Here is a 21,769-nt window from a genome sequence, read left to right as displayed (position 1 = left end):
TTCTTATGTATTTTCTTTGTATAATCACATCACAAACAATGTGATGTGTGTATTCAAAAATTTTCAAAAGTAACTAAACGCCTTAAGAAATATAATGAAGTATCATAAAGAGAAGTGTAAATGGCTTGTAGTTCTAAGCATAGTGAAAAATTTCATAATTATTAATGTTGTGTGTTGATTGAATGAAAACTATAGCCATTGATAAGTCTACATAATAAAATATAAATACAATCTTGACAAATATGTCCTAACTTTTTTCAGGATTCTTGGTTTGTCAAAGTGCAAAGCTTGCTCAGAATATGTTTGATTGTTAACTTATACCAGGGACGGATCCAGGTGGTGTCATGTGTGTGTAAAATGACACCGACAGTTTTTTATAAACCATGCAATAACTCATTACAGAGACTGAATATATCAAAGAACTTAAATAATATGAGAAAGATTCTAATATTTCATTCAAATGTATATAGATTTATATTTTCTTACTTAACACAGCATTATTTTAACACAATCCTCATAAAACACGAATAAATAATAAATTTTGTCGTAAATAACCAAATAATATTGTCGACACGGCGCTACATGCTATGACGTATGAAATTTTGAAAGATCTATGGATTTAGCGGCATTTCTTTGGAGTTAACTTCGTAATTACTCGTAAACGAGCCTGTGATTTTGTGATAGAGCATTATTGACATTGTCGGCGGTTTGAATGTTGCGCAATTTGCCATCTTCTGACACCATGAAAGGGTGTCAAGCCAATCACAGCTCAAGCTTTTTGTGCAAGTGACACCCTAGCCATAATTTTGTTGCGCAATGACTGTGACATCGTTGCAGATGGGAAATAGTCGGAAAAGAGCTTGTCAAAATCAATATTATTATACATTGTATATCTACAATGGCCTCATACAGTGCGAGTTTTGATATTCTGCGCCAACTAAGTTGAAGTTTCAGTTGTATAGATATTGAAGAAGATATTTCCATCGAGATTTAGAAGCTGAAGAAACATGTGAACGCTTTTTGAATGTATTCTCAAAGCTCACTGGTTGCTTTTTACCAAATTAAACATATAAATAATAAGCCTCTTCTTCAAAACTTAAGGTTGCTATAAAAATGCAAAGTTCTTTATTCTCAAAAGCTGGTTACTTTGTATCATCTAAGTATATTTACAAATAAGGCACCTCCTCGATTAATAAACTTGCTACAAAAATGCAGCTGTGTCCCTGACACTGTTTGCTTTGTACCCGAAAGTTGTATATAAATAATTATGCTACTTATCAATTTTTAATGCTTGGCATAACACTGCAACTATATTCCTGACATTGGGTTGCTTTGACCATATAGTTATTTAAATGAGCCACCTCCTCAGCTCTTACACCTTTCTATAACACTGCAACTGTGTTCTCTATGTTGGCTTTGTACCCTATGGTTATATAAATAATAAATAATAATTATCCTTCTCAATTTTTAAAGTTTGCTGTAAAATTGCAACTAATTCTCCAAGCTGGTTGCTTTGTTTCCTATAGATGAATAAATAATGATCCTCTTCATCAATGTATAACATTAAGCTTGATATTTTGTTGTATAGTTGAAGCTCATTGCTTTGGACATGATCATTCTCTAACATTAAAAAAATGATTTAATTCCCTCAACTCTGTAAAATATATAGCAATACTTTCTACTCAACATGTTTTAGAACTTTGGCTGATCGAATTGTCTTCAAAATGCTTGTTCTATTGCCCTGATTTCAAATGAAAGTCTTTCCAACATACTGTGGTGCCTCATCAGTATTGAGTTATATAAAAATACTTCATACTATGCTAAGCACCCCCGTATCAAATCATTGCATGAGTATGGGGCATTTACTTCATATAAAAATGCCTTTGCTATGGCTTGTTTAATGCTGCACTCTCAATTTTTTACAAAAAGAGGCAATCAAGCAGCAGTTGTGGAAGAAGCTGAACGAAATTGTCAAAATTATACGTTTTTATCCATGACGTGCATGTATTACCAAAATTAGAAAAAAACTCTTAAAGTAGATCATTTTATTTGATTTGGTCATGACAGTATTTTTCTGTATTCTGCCCTCAAAATAAAGGAAGACGCATTTCAGGGAGTTAAAATTTAAAAATTTTCTGGGGGAGCATGTCCTCAGACCCCCCCAGACACCGACAAATTTTGAGCTGGATCCGCCCCTGAATACTTACAGCGTTTTTAATTTACTGAATCGATTTAGAGCAAAATTGTTGTTTTGCTAGCTTTTTTAACTTTCTCGTTGCTACTACAAGGTTTATGAACAATGACTTATTTCTCAAATATTGCACTGCACAAAATTTAGTTGTACGTAAGTATGAGCATCGGATTCTAAATTGAAATGGATAGCTGTGAGATGACCAAGTTGTTGCAACACAAAAATTGATTTCTATTTGGATTTAATAATAAATTTTCAAACCGCAGACAATACACCAGAGCATTAGCTTAGAACATACACCACTTCGTTAGAAAAATATTCTCACTAAATCTATATACACTTGCTACATGTTTCAATGCAATAATCCAATTTGCTAGTAGATTGTTTATAATTTCAGTATTCTCAGAAACCAGATTATTTTTTATTTCACGTATGGGTTGCATTAAAAAATATTAGATATTTATTAAAAACTTGCGACTGGTTTAGCTACTCTATTTCATTGTGTTCCTATCTTTAGCAAATGAGTAATACAGTGGTTATAAAGAAAAATTGTGATGTATAAATGAGCGTATTCATTGTTTTATAGTAAAGAAGGAATGCATTAATGATACATTACGCAGCTGTATTAGATCATTGTTGTCGTAAATTACATCATGCTACACGTCGTGGGTCACCTGTTTAACTTGGATAATGTCAAGTTGAGGATTACGTCAATCTACGACTAAACACTAAAGACAATGATTCAGGTGCGATGGTTTATATTGGTTTAGTCAAAGTTCTGGCTATCAACATTAACAAGCAGAGTGGTAAAAGCATTGGCTGAGTTGTAAAAAGTGATCTGTTTTTTTTATGCCTATTAGTGTTTAACATTTTTGAATACTTTGATATATGATGATATATGCATGATTTGAAAGCACGTTTAAAACTTTACTGCGTAAAGATTAATTCCAAGAAAAAATTCAGCGTTGTTAAGCACGCTTCCACTATTGTCTGATTACCTAAACAACACACAGATTGTTTACGCTCATCCGTGTCGTGACAGTCGGAATTTATTTTAAGCCTGATAACCATGAGGTACTATCTTGAGCTTAAAAAGTTTTCATATACGTATGGCCCTTTTTGAGTTTTAGGAGTTACGTTTCAAAATTCACAAAACAAAGTTTTTATAATAAAGCGGCTTAAAAAATGGTGGAATATGGCAAATTGGTAATTTTCTTTTGCGATAAAAATAGTTCATAAAATAGTTCATAATCAGACAATATAACATAAATTGGCCTGATATATGTATATCGACTAGAGTCGATTAACCTTTTTTTTCAAGCACTCTGCATAGTTTAAATAGAATTTTGTAAGCCCTTAAAATCATCAAGATCTAGGTAAAATGTTTGGTAAATAACAAATGATGTTGTACTCGAACTACCTGTGCATCTACCTGGATGTTTAATTGACTTTCGTAGCTTTTTTCTGTTTTCGCATCTTGGTACGTCAGCTTCCTTCATCTTTATGGTATTGTTCGAATGAACAACAAATAGGAGGAGGAAAGATTATCTCGATTGTATGTTCACTTACTCGAAGGCTTTCAACTTTACTGTTCAGTATTAACTATTTGATAATTAGAAAAATTAATGATTGAAATCCTCTGCATGCAAATCAGAATTGCTGGCGATGTTGTTGATAAAGGTAAATATGTGCTTCTTACAATTTATGCACTCAAAAAGAGGGACTGAGACAAACTAATGCTCTATAGATATAATTGAACTTTCTACTTATCATTTGGCAATATTAAAAAAATACTCCGTCCTTGCTACGTGCAGAAAAGATTAATTTGGATGTTCGGATGTAAATGTCGAATATATAGCTACATGGGAATACTATGATGATAGAGGGAATATTAGTTATGTAATCAAGGACAGGAGGAGAAAATTGTAATCAATTCTATCATCTGAATACTCAAAACTTTTTTACATTCACACTTGAGTGAGATACGTGAAAACTGCACACAAGAATGGTTGAGGTGATGCATAATTAATAATGCCACTTTCAGTGGATTTTTATATACGTATCATACACTGATACACAGGGTCATACATGTGTAAACAAATACTTGATGTTTGAAGGATGTGGATTGCTCGTTGTTGATGATCCGACTTGCATCGACTTTATTAATGTTTAATCACTCCCAAATATCATCATTGATTAATCTTAAATATTTTTTTTATACATTTTTATCGTCGACCTTGTAATTTTCTGTTCAAAATTTTTTTAATTTTGCGTGAAATATTGTGCGCACTAAAGCTTAGTCCATGCTCTGCGTACACTAGAATTTAAATTCCAACTGTATGACACATTGCATCATATTGTCGTGCGCGATTATTCCTTCGGAAAGTCTAAAATAGCGAGTTTTAGCTTTTGAGAAAATACAGTCATTTTCATAGGATAGTGAGCAAGTTTGCTTTTCTATTTTGAGTCTTTTTTGAAAATTTTCAAGTATTTTGTGGTTACAAATAATGTAATATGCCCAAATGATGTAGATTAAATGAAGGCTTAACAAGGTCTTTCAGCATGGCAACATCATACCAGGAAATTTTTTTGACCTTACAGGAGTTTTTTTGAGGAATGAAAAAACCATGGCAAATGCGTATGCACAAACGTACGTATGATTTCATTTATTTTATTCATCAAGTAAGAAAATGAACAATGAAGATAACAAAAACTAAACTAGAGCTTGCAATTCTTTTCGCTCATTTTTGTGCAATGCTTCGAGTAAATACATAATTTTTAAATTGCGCCAAGATATATTTTTCAACGTCTGCTGCCAAGAAGAAAAATATCTTCCATAAAGGCTTGGATTAAATACTACAAATAGAAGATAAACAGTGCAATGATTTATTTCCTGGAAATGTGTTGTTTCATATTATTTGTTGGCGTGTTTTTATTCCTTTTTTGGCTTCATCTTCATGCCACACCATTTTTCTCCACCAGCAACGCTTGACTAAAGTATGGATGTTTCACTTTCCACACCAATTTTACCATTGCGATCAATTGAAATTGCAGAAGCAAGAGGAAAATCTTTCCTTGGTAAGGTTTCTTTCATCAGTTGCAACGCGTTCCTAACAGAGGCCTATGTCGTAGAAAAATGAATTTAAAGATACACAAATTTATTTCATTTTTTCCTGACTTTTAGTTATCGTAAAATGCCCATGCGTTGAATTGACATTTGATCAGCTACCTGAGCATTTTGTCCAGACTCCATATTGAAAACTACTTGTTTTGCCAATATCATTTTCCTTATTGCCTCTCCATAACCACCAGTTGTTGCAGCGCCATATTTATTGGCGTAACCACCACACCCGACCGTACAGGCCTCACTAAGTCTGCCTTTAAGCTTTCCAGGAAGACCACCTAAGAAAAAAAATCCAAATTAGCTTAAAAGTGAGTGCTTTTAAGTGCTGAGTGCTTGATCTTATGAGAATTTTTCAATTTTCTCTATTTAAAATTAACAAATACAAATTTTATGGCTGTATTTTAAGTCATAAGTACGGTGGCCCACAAGGGACATGCAACTTACATAAGTCTGTTGCTGCAAATTAAGTCGGTTGCTGCAAGTTAAGTCTGTTGCTGCAAATTAAGTCGGTTGCTGCAAGTTAAGTCTGTTGCTGCAAATTAAGTCGGTTGCTGCAAGTTAAGTCTGTTGCTGCAAGTTAAGTCTGTTGCTGCAAATTAAGTCGGTTTATGCAAAATAAATGTACTTTAGCAAATATATCATGAAGTATTACCATAACTAAGTTAAAGTTGAATCATTGAATAAGTAAAGAACATCAACATCCAAAAGCGTTTTAATATTATTTGTTATACTTGTTAATGTACTGCCACATTTGTGGAGGCGTGAATCCCGAAGGGGCAAAATGTTGCTGCCATTGCGGAAAGGAGCAACAAATGGTGAAGAATAATGGTAACAGTGATGGGATTTCAATTTCCAGTAACAGTGTCAGAGGACTCAGTGCACACCTTACTACGTCTACCCCGCCACAAGGCTTAAACAAAGCTCATTCGGGCGAGAAAAAGGTATTGATATTTACGGAATACAAAAAGCGAAAGTGCGAGAGTAGATCTTCGTTTTTATCAAAATCAAAGAAGAGTGTGGATGAGAAACATGTGATACAAATAGGTTTAATGAAATATGATGGAAAGACAAAGAAACTCAAGCCAGCTCGTGGCCTTGAAATCTCAGCCAGTTCTTCATCATCATTCATTTTAAATGCATCAATTGAAAAGTATAGTGCTTTTGAGCGGTCATTTGTCAAAGATTGTGAGTATGCACTCCTTTACCCTGATGGTTCTGAAGTTGTTAATATTCCTGGAACTTCGGATCCATTTGTCTTGAGTCAGTACAAAAAGGCTTCAGAAAAATCCTACTCAAGGATAACAATGTTCATGGCGACAAGAAAAGATGTTCTTTTTGATTCTTTGCCTAAGGCAGAAGACTTTACGTCAGACACTGACTCTGACGATTCTTTTTTGAATGAAGGGGCTTGTAGGTATGGAAACATTAGCACTTCATGTTTCATCAATACATCATTTGACAACAATAAAGAAACTTGTTTTATTGACTTATCAAAGGATTCTTTTAATCATTCTACCAATACATCTGCAATAATGAATAATCCTACATTTGATGAATCATCCAAACAAGGCTTAACTTTTCCTGCACAAATAGACAATGGATTGGCATCTACTCCTTCATTTGATGAATTTTCTAAACCTGACATAAACTTGCATGCGGAAGCAGATGATGGATTGGCATCAGCAGCTACTAGTTCTGCTATACAGTGTCCAATATGCATCTTGCCATTTTCAGTGAAAGATATTGCTGAACATGCTGACATATGTAATAGCTGGTTACTTGATGACACTTCTCATAAGAAAGACACAGTACTTAGCAATATTGAGAGCTCTGTAAAAGATGTTTTTGAGCTATCATTATTATCAGAAAAACAAGCACACAAAAGTCCAGAGGAGATAAAATCCGTGTTGAGAGAGTCTATAAAACTTATGAATAACAATATTTTAAAGCAAGACAGATTCAGAATAAATGTTTGAAGAAAGTTTCTATGGATCGACTTTAAACAAGCACGTCTTACAAAGATCAAACCTGATGACAACTTAAAGGTTGTGTTTATTGGCGAATGTGCCATTGATGATGGAGGACCAAAAAGAGAGTTCTTCACAGGTAAACTTGATGTTTTTTCATATTTAACCTCCACAATCACTGTAAAAACAGTGGTGTTTAAAATTATTTATGTTCATTAATGTTGCTTTTGTAGAATTGTTAGAAGCAGGAAAAAGGAAGTTAATGTCTCGTGGATTTCCCAATGATTCCACAATGGCACTGATGGCTAATGACTTCCGACTACTTGGTGAGGCTATGGTTATGTCTGTCATACAGGGTGGTCCAGCTCCAAATTTCTTAAATGAAAGTATATTCCAATATATTGCAAAGCAAGATTTATCTGCAGAAAATTGTCAAAATGAGGCATTTAAATCAGCAGCTATTAAGGTATGAAGTATTTTAGAAGATGACCTAACCTTATTGATCTTTTTCATTCTTATGTTTATTTTTATTGCATAAAGTTTAGTTTTATGTTCTGTATTAGAGAAAGTGAAATTGCTCTTTTTTGTATTTTAGTTATCATCCTGTATAACAGATGATGTATTTCATGAAACCATATTGGCAGATGAGATATTAGATGTTTTGCAGAATGTTGGATACACCGGTGTGCCTCAAAAAGAAAGCATCAAATCATCCAAAGACATAGTGCAGTATGTGTAATTTTTTTATTCTGCTAATATTTTTGTATCTAAAATTGCTTTTAAAAGTAATTCATCTTAGTATTAATGTATCAATATACTTTCAATTGGCATCGTGTAAAAAATCAAAGTAACCTTCATTCTCACACACCCCTGGGAGTGGCTGCTGGCAAACACTCCTGCTACATAATCATAGCATGATAGTCATAACTACATCAGGAGTTAAAAATGACGAATTTTTTTGCAAAATTGTTTACTCTCCACTCTTGCATAAATGGGTTGCTAGCTTAGTGTGTGCTGCTCACTTAGAGGAAAATAACCCCTTTTTATTTGCCTCTGCTCACATGCATTAATTGCTTTTGATTTGTTCTTTTTCACTAGATCTATTTGTATAAAAGATCAAATCTCTAACAGCGTAGCCCAGCTGCAACAACTTCAAGAAGGCTTGTCTAACTGTAATCTTCTTGACACGATAAGAAAACAGCCACATGTATGGAAGGCAGTGTTTGTGCCGAGTGATATTTTCAAGTTTACTGCTGATGAGTTTCTTGACCATGTGCAACCTCAATATAGTAGCTCTCAAGCTTTGAAGATGAAGGAAGTGGATACCTTTAAATTCTTCAATGATGTAATACAAAAGTTTGAAGATGGTAAGGATACTAATATAAGCACATTAATTCTATACAATAAGGCTTACATAAACAGTGCAGGAACACAATATGTATAGTGCACATATAAATTGTATTCTAGAGTAAAAATAAGATATTCTACAGCATGTTTCATCCGTGCAGAAGTTGCTAAGCTTAAAGGATAACAAAATAAGTTTAATGGTGATGTTATAGATCCATTTCGATGTTTTGAAGACAAAAATTTATCAAATTTGTAGTGCATCGATCTACGCTTTCATTACCAAAACTCAACAATCAGCTCATTAACAAATGAAGTTGCACTGTTATATGTGCAGTGCAATTTTATTTCAACATCTACAGCGTGTGTTATAAGCTATGTTTTTGCCGCTGAGGTAATAATGTTAATGCATTTCAGGTTTGCAAAATTTAACTATGACAGATTTCATGCAATGGTGCAGTGGCTCCAAGGAATTACCGCCGTTAGGTTTTCCCAATAAGTTCAATGTTGCTTTCATCCATGGTTGCAAAGATTGCTGCAAATTTAGACCATATACGTCAACATGTGACTTGCTGATGAAGTTACCTGTTCATATAGCTTCGGAATGTGAAATGGAAGAATTAATGGTTTCTGCCATTGGGGATTCATTGGGGACTTATCTGAAAAGCAGATCTGACAATTGAAACTAATACTTTAATCGACTTGATCATTGCAAAATCGTTTTGTTGATGTTATGGTTATTCGCTTACACTCTAGTGTACGTAAACAACATTTACAGCAAAAGTCAAACGTCGTGCCTGGTTTGTCCATGACGTGAAACTCATGTTTTTTTTGTCGATTTTCCCGTTAACATTTAATCCTTATCATTAGCAGTTTCTACTAAGCATTGAAATAGTGCTAATGCTTCAGTTGCATTATTTGGAAGACGTAGTCCTTTTATTTCCATTACATGTTCGAAATACTCTTTGTAGTCATTTAGTCCTTCTTCCATCTCACATTCTTCCTCCATTTCGTTAATTTTGTCTGTTGGCACTTGGACAATGTAGTCAGCTCCACCAGTTAATTGTGGTAAAAAGTAAAGACGATTTGGCACGCCAGGTATAGTATCATATCGCGAACGTCGGATATAGTGAGTGTTCCAGTGGTCAATTATATCATTTAGTTCATTTTGTAGCACAGATTGGAAACAAAACCAGAGGCACTCCATGTGAATTAAGTTTCCAAGAAGAACAACCCCATCGTGAACTAGACCTTTAAAAAAATTAATCCACCAGTTGCTTCGACTACGACGAAAGTACGACCACCAATTTTCTATCCTCTGGTTTGCGTGAGAAGAACCATAGCGATGAGCATTCTCTCCTGCCAAGTCATCTGTCCCATTATCTCTAAAATAACATTGCATTGAAGCCGCCAATCCATTCTCTGTGCCACAGTCACTCCATAATAGAAGTGGACATCCGAGGTTTTCTTTTACACTTTTAAGAAAAAGATTTGCAGGCACTTTTGGGTCGTTGTTGGATTTTACCTCTTCAAGCCAAATTACCCGTCGGCTGTAACCATCTATAGCCCCATGAATAGGGAATCCATAGGGCTTTAATTTCTCATAGCCTGTAACAATTAGCAATGGTGTGATTAATATCAAATAAAACATTATGTTATGTTTTATAACCAATCAAAACAGGCAAACCAAATAAATTAACGTAGCCATCTTTTGTACTTTAGTAAATTTCAATTTTTCCTACCGTCCATGTGCCAGCAAAAGTTTTGGACCGTATGATCGATAAACTCGTCGTTGGAGACAGTGAGTTTTACTTTGCTGGACACCTTGTGGATCAATTTCCTTCATTATTAATGCCACTTTTTTACGTGAAACGTGTACGTGGAATCGACGACGCAGGGTATGCCAGATTGTTCGATATCCTGACAAGCTTCCAGCATCATTTATTAGCTGACGAATAGTTTCTTTTAGCCTATCGTCATCAATACAATCATCATTTTTCGTTTTTGAAACCATATTCTCTGAGTTTTCTTTTAAAGTTCTACAACACATTTTTACGGCATGATGCTTGTCTAGAAGTAAGACTATTTCGCTGTATTTATATCCTGAATAAAAATAATTTTCTATTAAAGTCCTTAAAGCGTTTTCGTTATCTTCAGCAGCCATTTTTATTATTTATTCAGCAGCATACGACAATTGCAAATCGCAGCCGCAGACTTAATTTGCAGCAACAGACTTAACTTACAGCAACAGACTTAACTTGCAGCAACAGACTTAACTTACAGCAACCGACTTAATTTGCAGCAACAGACTTAACTTGCAGCAACCGACTTAATTTGCAGCAACAGACTTAACTTGCAGCAACCGACTTAATTTGCAGCAACAGACTTAACTTGCAGCAACCGACTTAATTTGCAGCAACAGACTTAACTTGCAGCAACCGACTTAATTTGCAGCAACAGACTTAACTTGCAGCAACCGACTTAATTTGCAGCAACAGACTTAATTTGCAGCAACAGACTTAACTTGCAGCAACCGACTTAATTTGCAGCAACAGACTTATGTAAGTTGCATGTCCCTGGTGGGCCACCGTACATAAGTACAAAGTGTAATGTTAAATATGGTATTGGCCGTGAGTTATTGTCAATATACAATAAGAACTAAAGACCAACAAAATTTTGGCGGGAAAATGAAATGTTAAAATACCAGTCATCGATTCCAACGTTAAAAACCTTCGCGCAAGGAACAACTTTTGCAGTTCATGAACAGTCGTCGAATTTTCAGCGATGAATCAATCATCCAATTTTCGGTTTTGGTTTTGTTTGTATATTAATCAAAAGCACATATAATGAAATTTAACGCAATTCTGTGCCTATATACTCTCATAACTTATGGTTCTGGTCAAAGATTTCTTGATAAGGGATAATTTGGCGTTAAATGTACGGAAATAGAAATATTTAGTCGTAAAATAAACCATCACCTGAAGAAAGTGCACATGCGAAATGCCCATCTTTATCCATTGCAACAGCTGAGACGGAATCACATACACCAAAATGTTCTTTAATGGCTTCTGGTAATTTATCGTAAGTGATTCGATAATCGTCTGCCTGTGAATGCTTTAGTTGGTCATTTGTGCATGTTTCAAAATTCCATTTTATAGCAAAATCCAGAACTCCGTCTCCTGCTATTGCGCTGTGAATGGTTTTTTCCATTACCTGTCGAGCAGTGGCGACAGGATTTTTAGAGTTTCGAGCAGCCATTACTGCACCTGTATAATAATTTTTTAGGTGATTTTTTTCAAATACTGGGACATTAATGAACGGATTTTAACCTATCATGTAGCTACTCAAACAATAAATGTGCAGGTTAAAGTTAAGAAATATAAGATGTTTACTGTGTTTGCGCCGGCTTATACAAACCGAGAAGACCTTTGGGAGAACTCAAGAGCAGATCAGTGCAACCCCAAGACCGAAGGTCGAGAGTTGCACATGCTTGAGAGTTCTCACAAACGTCTCTGAGGTTTCCTTAAGCACAAAAAACATCGTTTGCTTCTTTTATAATATCAAAATAATTGGGAAAAAACAGATTAAGAACTTTGAAAATATTTCAATAATTCCTCTAAAATGTATTCCTGATTGATTTGCAAATTCTCTTTGATTGATTGAATGGTTGTTTGATTTTATTGGTTGATCTCAGATCTGTATTGTGTAGGCTAATGCAAACACAGCTATTGGTCAGTCAGCGCAGGCAATTTAATATTTTTTATCTTATAATCAGGGGCGGACCTAGGATTTTCCAAACGTCAGTCCTAAACCGGCGAACGCCAGAGGCGTTTGCCCGTAAGGGGTCCGAGGGCATCCCCTCCCTGGAAAATGTTGAAGCCTAGGGTCCCAGAAATGCGATTTCCAGCGTTTTGGAATAGCTTTACAGCAAATTTTCAAAGTGAATGAAATCGCAATTTTTTCATTTTTTTCTTACAAAATATTGAGGACAAACACGCTAAGACCGTTTCGCCCAATGTCAGGGCTCTTCAGCATGCCTAGGAAACACATAGTGCAAAGCAACAATGTGATTCCGGACATGGACAGTCTTTTATTTAGCAGCAATGGCGCATTAAGCAGCCAGTTGCACTGTCTTACATTTCTGCAGCAACGGCGCATTAAGCAGCCAGTTGCACTGTCTTACATTTCTGCAGCAACGGCGCATTAAGCAGCCAGTTGCACTGTCTTACATTTCTGCAGCAACGGCGCATTAAGCAGCCAGTTGCACTGTCTTATTTTGCAGCAACGGCGCATTAAGCAGCCAGTTGCACTGTCTTACATTTCTGCAGCAACGGCGCATTAAGCAGCCAGTTGCACTGTCTTACATTTTTGCAGCAACGGCGCATTAAGCAGCCAGTTGTGCTGTAAGACATTTCTGCAGCAACGGCGCATTAAGCAGCCTGTTGTGCTGTCTTAAATTTTTGCAGCAACGGCGCATTAAGCAGCCAGTTGTGCTGTAAGATTTCTGCAGCAACGGCGCATTAAGCAGCCAGTTGCAAAGTCAGTAATATTTCTACAGTAACGTAGCCATAACACATTAAGCAAATTTCAAACGTGTATTACCTTCAGCAAACTTATTGATCACTCTTTCTATGTCAGGAATAATTTCTGGGTGAATTTGCATTAAAGCCAGGCCATTTAAACGTTCCTCTACCATAGTGCTCCTTTGGTAGGTTTTTAGATTCCTCAGTGCTGAAATTGATCTCTCACATTCACATGAGGTGATTGGTAGTGTACCTAAAATGCGAAGAATAACTTTAATATTTTCAAATCCTGGAAATGTTACATGCTTCAGTGTTTTGACGATGTTTTCTGGCAAAGGCCCATTGTGCGTTTCCCAGTATAAACGCCATTGCCTTAATTCAGCATCTAAACCAAGGGGGTTGGGCAAGTCATCATGATAGAATTTTGCAACACTTTTAAACTGTTCTTTCCAATCAATTCCTTTGTCCGACAGAGTCATCATTTTGACGGGAACGATAGATAATCCGCGGTACACATTAACACTATCCTAGTTAAACCTAGTTCTCAAAGATGTTTGAAGATGGTCTAATAAACGAATAGTGATGGTTAGTTTATAATGTTCTTTGAATGATTGACTGGGGGGATTAGATCGCATAGTTTGTCTTCCAGCAATTCGCTTTTTTGTTTCTTGAACGTTGACCTCTTCAGCAAGTTTTAAAGCCTCTTCATACCAAGTGTTATGATAAAAATTAATGCTTTTCCTCATGTTGACTACAGCATTCTTCAAAGTGGTTATCAAATGAAAACCATCCATAACATCAATAGTTTTTCCCTGCAACAATTGCGTGACTGGAAGAGTAGCATCAAGAATATTTCTTGTAATAACTAGCGCAACAATAAAATGAAATTGAGTAACTAATGAACGTAACTGGGAAGCATCAGCAGCAAGGGAAGGCTTCACCTCGCCGCTTACATTGTTTATCGTGTCCTGAAGAGTGTCGATTAAAGGGATAAACAACTGTTGAAACGTGTCAAGACTGTCAACTCGCTCAACCCATCTGGTTTTACAAAGACTTACCAGTTTTGCCTTCTTGGTCTGAACATCTGACTTTTTAACGTGCTCAGCAAAGGATATGTTGCGTGTCTGTGATATGTTGATAAAATTGGCAGCTTGAGAAACAACAGATAACATGTTATTAATTTCAACGTTAGAAAGAGTGTCACAGACAGACAAATTTAGTCGATGACTGTAACAGTGAGTGTAAAGAGCTTTAGGATTAGTTCTTAAAATGTGGGCTGCTAAACCATTTATATGCCGTTTATAATATCTTCTGATATTACCTGACCAATACAGTTGATGATTTTGTTTTGGCTGGTCTTGGAAATATAACTTTTATTCTTGCCACATTTGAGCAAATGATTTTCCAAAGTTTGATCACCAGCTCTAACTCTAAAATTTAAAGATTCAACAAAATTACCAACATTGCCATTGACTGAATAGCAACCGACCTCTGGGTGAAATTGAGCATTGTCACGATGACCTCGTAATCCAATGCCAAGCCTTCCACAAAAAAGAACTGTATCAACAATTTGTTTAAGAATTTTCCTATTTGGCTCAATTTCAAGTTTTATGTTAGTATCTAAGATATTTTCAATGGGTTGAGCTACACCTGACATTTGAGAGCATATATTATTCAAAATTGGAGAAGTACATGCATGTAGTCCCATTTTTTCCCCCTTACAATTTCCAGCATGTCGCCTAAATGTACCTACAGCATCATTCCAATGACGAAAAGGTGAACGAAATAGATTGTTTATTCTCGAGCATTTACTGGGGAATTGATGTCCAAAAGAACACATGATAAGCAATAAGCACCATCTTCTTTTGGTGAATAACACAGCCAGGTAAAATCTTTGAGCCATTCATATTTAAAAGACCTTTTATTGTTCTCACTCAAAGGAGGAAAAGTGTAATTTTCATCAGGTTTAAAAACATTTTAATAAGCAAACAAATATCAGACATTTTCAAAACTTTAGCTCTTTTGTAGTAGGTAGCTACATCAAAATTGTGAATAAAGTTAGGCTTTACCTGTAAATCTTCAATGGTTTGTTCAGTAACCCTAGTACAAGAAACCTCACTTGTAATGATTTCTGGTTTTTCCATTTTTGAAAAAACTTACTGATTTTCCCAGACTTTTTTCAGCTTTTGCTTTTTTTGAAGGCACTGGGCATGTTGGACCAGAAATTGTCCTTTTAGTTTTGCTAGGAAAAAAAACTAGAGGAACAAAATGATTAGGTTGAAAACATTGATCTGGTTTAACTATCCCTTTATAACAAAACAAAAGATGAATTGCATCGGCTGATTCTTTAACTATTCTTCTTGGACAAACAAGAGAGTTGAATATTGATTTAGGCCTTCTCTCTCCACAATCTGGGTAGTAAGTAAAAATTTTTGTCTCCAACACAGAAGAAAGAGCTAAAATGCATAGAAACGATGACCACTTTTGGTCATGACAATTCAAAAAGGCCTCCTTTTTGACAAGATCAACACCTACAAAACCAGAATCTAGACAGTCTTGAGATACTGTCAAAGGTAAAATATTCTTTGAGGTGTTGTTGAATTCTTTATGCTGTTGAACAATTGAGGAAAATAAAGGGTGTTGGCAGTAAAAAGTAGCATTCAAAAACAGCTCAAGTGATGTTAAATGCCTCAAAATATGCAATAAACTGTTATCACCTGCCAAAAGCAATGACACTGAACTGTAGAGACAGTTGCTAGATACTTCTGATCTAAATTGAATAAAAAAGTCGTGTTCCTATAAGTCCTCCAACAAAATTTAACTAACTGGCCAGGAAATATCTAACATAGCAACGTAGTTACATGTAGAAGATAATTCAAAGTTCAAATATAAATTCACTATTCGCTGAATTTATGCCAATATTTATAATAAAATTAAAAGTCCAAGCCGTAGATCTTTAGTATACACTGCACAAAATGAAATCTGCTTTATTAAAATTTATACAACAGTCAATAGACATAATCACATAAACCACATCTCATAGTCGCATAAATTGATATTAATGGTTTGGATACCTTAAAGCCATGCATACATTTCCTTTGTCCTCGTGTTGCTTACGTACGATTTTGGAGATGTAAATTTCTGCTGAGAACTCTGTGCTCAATGATGTTTCGTCTTTCAAAAGCAATGATAAGAATTCCTCTCTCGACATTTTAGTCGCCCCACAATATTCCTCATTCAAACGCAATTTCAATTCATTCAGAGATTTATCATTCTCTTGCGAAATTGCAGTCTGAACAGCAGCATACATATCAATATTTAACATTGCAGTTTGTAAACGATTTTCCAAATAAATGCAATGAAACAGATTTTACAAACCACGTTATAGTGAATCACAACGTGATGATCTATCTCGCATTCCAGACACCACCAGTGTTGCCAGATGGGTAGCCAGCAAACCCGCCCGAGCTACCTTTAAAAGTAGCCCAAAAATAGCCCAATTATATTTTGCAAGAAATAGCCCAAATTTGCATCAAAACAAGTAAAAACTAGCCCAAGTCTGTTGAAAATATTTAATTTAAACCAAACTACACATTGATATCGTATATTCCATCGTTTACGTCTTCTGTACTTTCATAAATTTCTGAAGTAAACCTAGATATCATTTGAGGCCAAGGAGTAAAATTGTTGCAGCAAATTTTTTGCGTTGCCATATATGATTTCACGTGCAAGAGATTCTCTAGTAGCGACTGTCCCATTCGATTTCTTAGTTTGGATTTTAGCAAAGCCATCAGAGAAAATGCTCTTTCAACTGCTGCGTTGCTAAAAGAAAGAGCCAAAATAGAAAGTGCAAGGCTTCCCAACTCTTGAAAATCGTGATCCCCAGAAGCATCAACATGATTAATGACGTCAATCCAAAATTGTTCAATTTTCTGGTCATTGACATCAATCCACTGGATTGAACCAATGCGACTATATTGTTGGTCAAGTTTACCTAAATCTCCGGAAAATAGTGGAAAAAACGACAGGTCTTGAAGAGATCGTTTCTGTTTGCCTGTAACAACAGTTGGACTTAGATCAGCAATAGACTCAAGCAGCTCCACATTGCATGGCAACCTTTGCTTCATTTGCCTGAGCAACTCAACCAGAAATTGTTGACATCTAGATTTGATTACATCATCCTTTTCAGAACTTAAATTTGATTCCGCCAATGCCACTTGAAATAAAATACCAAAGTCGACCGCAGAAAGAGACAAATGATTTCTCTCATCCTCTATGTCGTACGTGAGAGTGGAGCACCATGTTGTAAATGTCACAGGCTTCATAGTACGGAAAAGAAACACTTTATACAAACTCATAACATCAGTGAGGAGTTGCAACGGGTTAGCAGAATCTGACTGAAACAGCTTATTTACTCGGTTTAATTCTTTAAGGATAGGCTGCAGAAAAATTAGATATAATTTATTCTCCATGTCACCATACATTTCAAAAAGTAATTCTGCAGTGTAGTTGCGATCTTCATCTTTGGCAAGCTGAAAGTGTAGTTTCAGTTCGTCAAACGGTTGGAGTATTCGGTCAACACATGCAGAAATAGATAGCCAACGTGTGTCGGAGAGCTTTAAAATCTTCAAAGGTGCTTCCCCCACTTTGATAGCTGAATAGATCTGGCGATAGTTTCGTTGCCTAGAAGTGCTATGAGAAAACCAGTTGTACGTTTCTGACACCATGAACTCCACATTCCGTGGCATTACTTTAAGGGCATGTGAGGAACAAAGTTGGATAGAATGACAAATGCATCTTATATGTATTATGTTAGGGCATAGTTCACGAAATTTTGTGATTACAGAATTGTTCCTTCCACACAGTGTGTTGCACCCATCAGTGGCCAAGCCTATGCACTGCTTGATATCAAGTTCCTTTGCTCTCAAAAATTCAATTATTGCTTGAAAAATGGCTTCTGCCGTTCCTGATTCAATAGAAAAAAGTCCAAGGAAGCTTGTGAGAATCTGTTGTTTGGCTGCGCTGTAATACTTAACCATAATGCACAGTTGTTTTTCATTGCCAATGTCAGTGCTTTCATCTATAATTAGTGAATAAGGGATATCGGCCAATTCTTGAAGTAGCTGTTCTAACATCGCTGGTCCTAACACACATTTAATCAATGCATTACACTTTGTTCTGTGGAGTTTAACATTTTTCCCTGAGACATCTTTAAATAACTCGCCAAGATGATCCACGGTGTTTAAGCTAGAATGACACGCGATGTGGGCAGCGATCTTTATCTCTGTAACTTTTAGAGAATTGTCTACATTTTTACTTTGACAACCCAACTCAAATAAGGTTTTTGAACTGGAAAAAGGTTGCTTGTTGCGTTTATGTTTCTCAGTTTTTGCATGAGAAACTAGATCCCCATGATGTGCTCGAATTTGAGTTTTGCAATACTTACAATATGCTTTTTGGTCGTCTCCTGGTACACTCAAAATCCATTCTTTCAAGATTTCTTCCTTTTCCCAGTCTTTACAATACTTTTTATGGTATTTTGCCCACTTTCCCATGTTATATTAGCACAATTGCCGTTTACCACGACAAAAACTAAAACACGTGGAAGCTAGATCATCAAAATTTTTTCCAGCCCAAAAAATCGCGCAAAAAGTTATTCCCAGCCCAAAAACCCGCAACCTCCAAAAATTTCCCGCAAACAGGCTTATAAACCAGCCCAATTGGGCGGGAAAACCGCCCATCTGGCAACACTGGACACCACGCTTGACTATGTTAGCTCAGAAGGCTATCAGTCGAAATCGGTCAAACCAATCACAATAAAACAAAAATTCAAATGAGCCAATTGTAAGATAGCAATTGGACTCCCTTATAGGTCCGGCCACCCCTATTATCGGTCGAGATTATTCCAGACTGTCCACTGATCTGGCCATTGACCAATAAAATAGCGTTTCTGGCGTTCATAGACTCCTTTATAAGTCGAACCAGTCAAGCCACCCCGCTTATCAGTCGGTTATTCCAGGTCAATTAAAATTCAACTGATCTGGTTACCAACGAGATATTCGTTGCATTAGTCATTAGTTTTCAATAATAAATAAAGCTGGATTTTCATCACGAAGTAAATGCGATATTAAAGTAAGAATGATTAATGAATTTTTATTTAATATGAATAGGTAATTTTTGAATTTCAAACATCAGTCGCCCGACGGATTTGACATACTCTAGATCCGCCCCTGCTTATAATACCATGTGTGTACTAAATAAATTACCTGTGTCTAAAGTATTACCATCCATTATCATTGCATCACATTCAATATCCCCGTCATTATTGAAGAATGATCCATAACAACAATTGAAGTAATGATGATCTTCAATACTGCAAATAGTTTTCTCAACAGCATACACGGCTGTTCCACCCTAAAATTTCAAAGAGAATTCTGCATTTAAAGGGTCCTTTTGAGAAATGTAGACTGTATTCAATAGTTTTATGGTTGTTACAGATGCAAGCGAAAGCATTTTTTTGATAGAGAAAATAACTAGCTTATCATGTTAGTTTTATATCGTCAAGAACTTGCTACAACAAAGCACGAATTTAGAACATTCTAAAAAGAACAGCTAGTTGTCATTTGTGATCTGAAATATAGAAAACATACATTACAAAGAACATCGTATCCCATTCGGCAAGCTTCATTAAGAGCGTTGGTTATGTTTTCTATATGACCAGCAAAAACAAAATAATACGATGGGCTAACTTGTACAACGATTCTTGGTAGAATTGTATTGAAAGCTTCATCTAAAAGAATCCAATGGAAGATCACTTGCAGTCAGTTTCATGAAGAAAATTTACATGTATTTATTTCTTTGATTAAACTGATAACAATTTACCAGCTGAGGAGTTATCTAGATTTGCATTCATTCTTTTCTACAAAAAACCTATGAAATACAACAAAACGACTTTAAGTAAAGTCGACCGGTCGGAAACAATTATTTGCATTCAAAGCCACGACACTCACTGACCATGCAACGCAAACGAGTTACCTCGCCAAACAGGTTATGTGATCTGCATTATTTAGACAAAAAAGTTTTTAATTATGTAGAATATAAAAAATCTGATTCACTGATCGATTCCGGACCGCGATCAATTTTGTCTGGCGTATAAGATACCAATTTCTTATATGCTATAAAGAAGCAAGTAGAACGGGTTTCAAGTGTAAAAAAAACTGTTTTCTGAAAAAAGTAAAATAAGAGGAAGCTTAAGATGAGAAAACAGTGCAGTAAGTTAGTTGTTGTGAAAGTTAGTAATTTTTACATTGTGCAGGCAAATTCATTAAATTACATCGACAAAAACTTAAGTACAAAGTTATGACTCAATTTTCATATAATAAAAGTGTAGGTTGAAAACAGTGTTCTCAAAACATGCAATTCTTTTGTTTTAAAAATACTTTCTAGAAAATGTCTTTGAATTTTACAGCTAGAAGTTAATATAATAAAAGATGATGGAGTATTATATATTTAGGCTTAGCTCAAAAGGCAAATTTCTCTTAAGCTGTGCAAGTTGTAGCATCTTCGGCAGAATGGAGCAAATTATGAATTTGATTCAACCTTGAATTGAATTTAAACAGTCGAACTCAATTTCTACACTTGAGAATTTGCACGCGTGAGCGTCAGCGTAAAACGACACCAATGGTAAAAGATGAATGAAACTTTATTCTATTCTTCAATGTATTAATTAATGGGAAAATCATGGTATTTTTAACTGCAATGACATTGATTCTTAACTTTTGTTGTTGAAAAATACACGATCCATAGCATCACTTGGAGATTTACTCGAAAGGGTGGTTGCATGTTAAAGCTCACATGGTTAAAATGCAAACTTAGTGAATAGATATGAAAGAGGTCTTGCAATGAATGCTGATAAAGCCAAATTTGTTGATTGCATCCATTGGAAATTTTGCGATGGTTAAAAGTTTGGCCTTTCTGTGACCATGGATGAGGTGCATCAATGGATGAAGTTAGAGATTTATTCACTTCAGTTTGATGGTTTCTTCATTTTTAAACTTTATATTCTATGAATATAGCAGCTCCATAAATTTATCATTGTTAATGTTAACCATTGTCTTTAAAAGAGCTATAGCATAACCAACTTTGTCACTTGAGTCTAAGATAAGAACCACTAAGGCGAGTTTCAAACGTCGAACTTTACATGCGCCGAACGCATTAATTATAAAAAAAAATGAGGTGAACTTCCTCATTATCTTTTTTTTAAATACGTTAGGCTCATGTAAAGTTTTACGTTTGAACTAGGCCTAAGGTTTTTGAAACGTCAGTCAACATTAAAACCAACAGTCTTTCTCAGGACCCTATCAACCTGGACAATGTACATCTAGAAACATGTATATGTCTTTTGTAGCAATTTTTATTTTTTGTTGCAACTAATGATTTATTCCACCTATCTTGACTTTCTCTTCTGACTGTCTAATTTATTCTTTCTCTTTTTAATTAAGGAAAAAAGATTTACTAGCTCTTCAAATTGATGGTGCTTCCGCTATCTCAGGTCTACATGAGTCTCTGGCTTGAACTTGAACTTACTATGCTGTTCGGTGGCAATAAAATTTCTTTTCTA

General features: G+C 35.4%; 1 protein-coding gene and 2 long non-coding RNA genes across 3 annotated transcripts; all 3 read right to left on the bottom strand.

The window, feature by feature from the left end:
• Positions 1 to 9,358: 9,358 nt before the first annotated feature.
• On the bottom strand, positions 9,359 to 10,790 carry LOC124454484. Its single transcript, XM_047005291.1, has 2 exons — positions 10,439 to 10,790; positions 9,359 to 10,234 (listed from the first exon to the last, which is right to left on the bottom strand). The coding sequence occupies exons 1-2, from the start codon at positions 10,788 to 10,790 to the stop codon at positions 9,480 to 9,482; spliced, it is 1,107 nt and encodes a 368-aa protein (XP_046861247.1). The 3' UTR covers positions 9,359 to 9,479.
• Positions 10,791 to 11,750: 960 nt separating this feature from the next.
• On the bottom strand, positions 11,751 to 19,476 carry LOC124448599. The gene is made up of 2 exons (XR_006949166.1): positions 19,416 to 19,476; positions 11,751 to 11,892 (listed from the first exon to the last, which is right to left on the bottom strand). It is a non-coding gene; the product is annotated as an uncharacterized LOC124448599 (long non-coding RNA).
• Positions 15,349 to 15,904, bottom strand: LOC124448673. Its single transcript, XR_006949209.1, has 2 exons — positions 15,867 to 15,904; positions 15,349 to 15,404 (listed from the first exon to the last, which is right to left on the bottom strand). It is a non-coding gene; the product is annotated as an uncharacterized LOC124448673 (long non-coding RNA).
• Positions 19,477 to 21,769: the final 2,293 nt, after the last annotated feature.

This window comes from Xenia sp. Carnegie-2017, unplaced genomic scaffold (genome assembly GCF_021976095.1).
Source record: "Xenia sp. Carnegie-2017 unplaced genomic scaffold, XeniaSp_v1 HiC_scaffold_13, whole genome shotgun sequence".
NCBI lineage: Eukaryota > Metazoa > Cnidaria > Anthozoa > Malacalcyonacea > Xeniidae > Xenia > Xenia sp. Carnegie-2017.
The sequence above is the reverse complement of the archived record's forward strand: the minus strand, read 5'-3'. Positions and strand labels throughout refer to the sequence as shown.

Excerpts from the sequence above, each read along its gene's own strand:
- LOC124454484 (XM_047005291.1), bottom strand. The coding sequence starts at position 10,790 with ATGGCTGCTGAAGATAACGAAAACGCTTTAAGGACTTTAATAGAAAAT. Across the intron at positions 10,235-10,438 it reads TCCACAAGGTGTCCAGCAAA|GCTATGAGAAATTAAAGCCC; the intron begins GTAAAACTCACT and ends TAATTGTTACAG.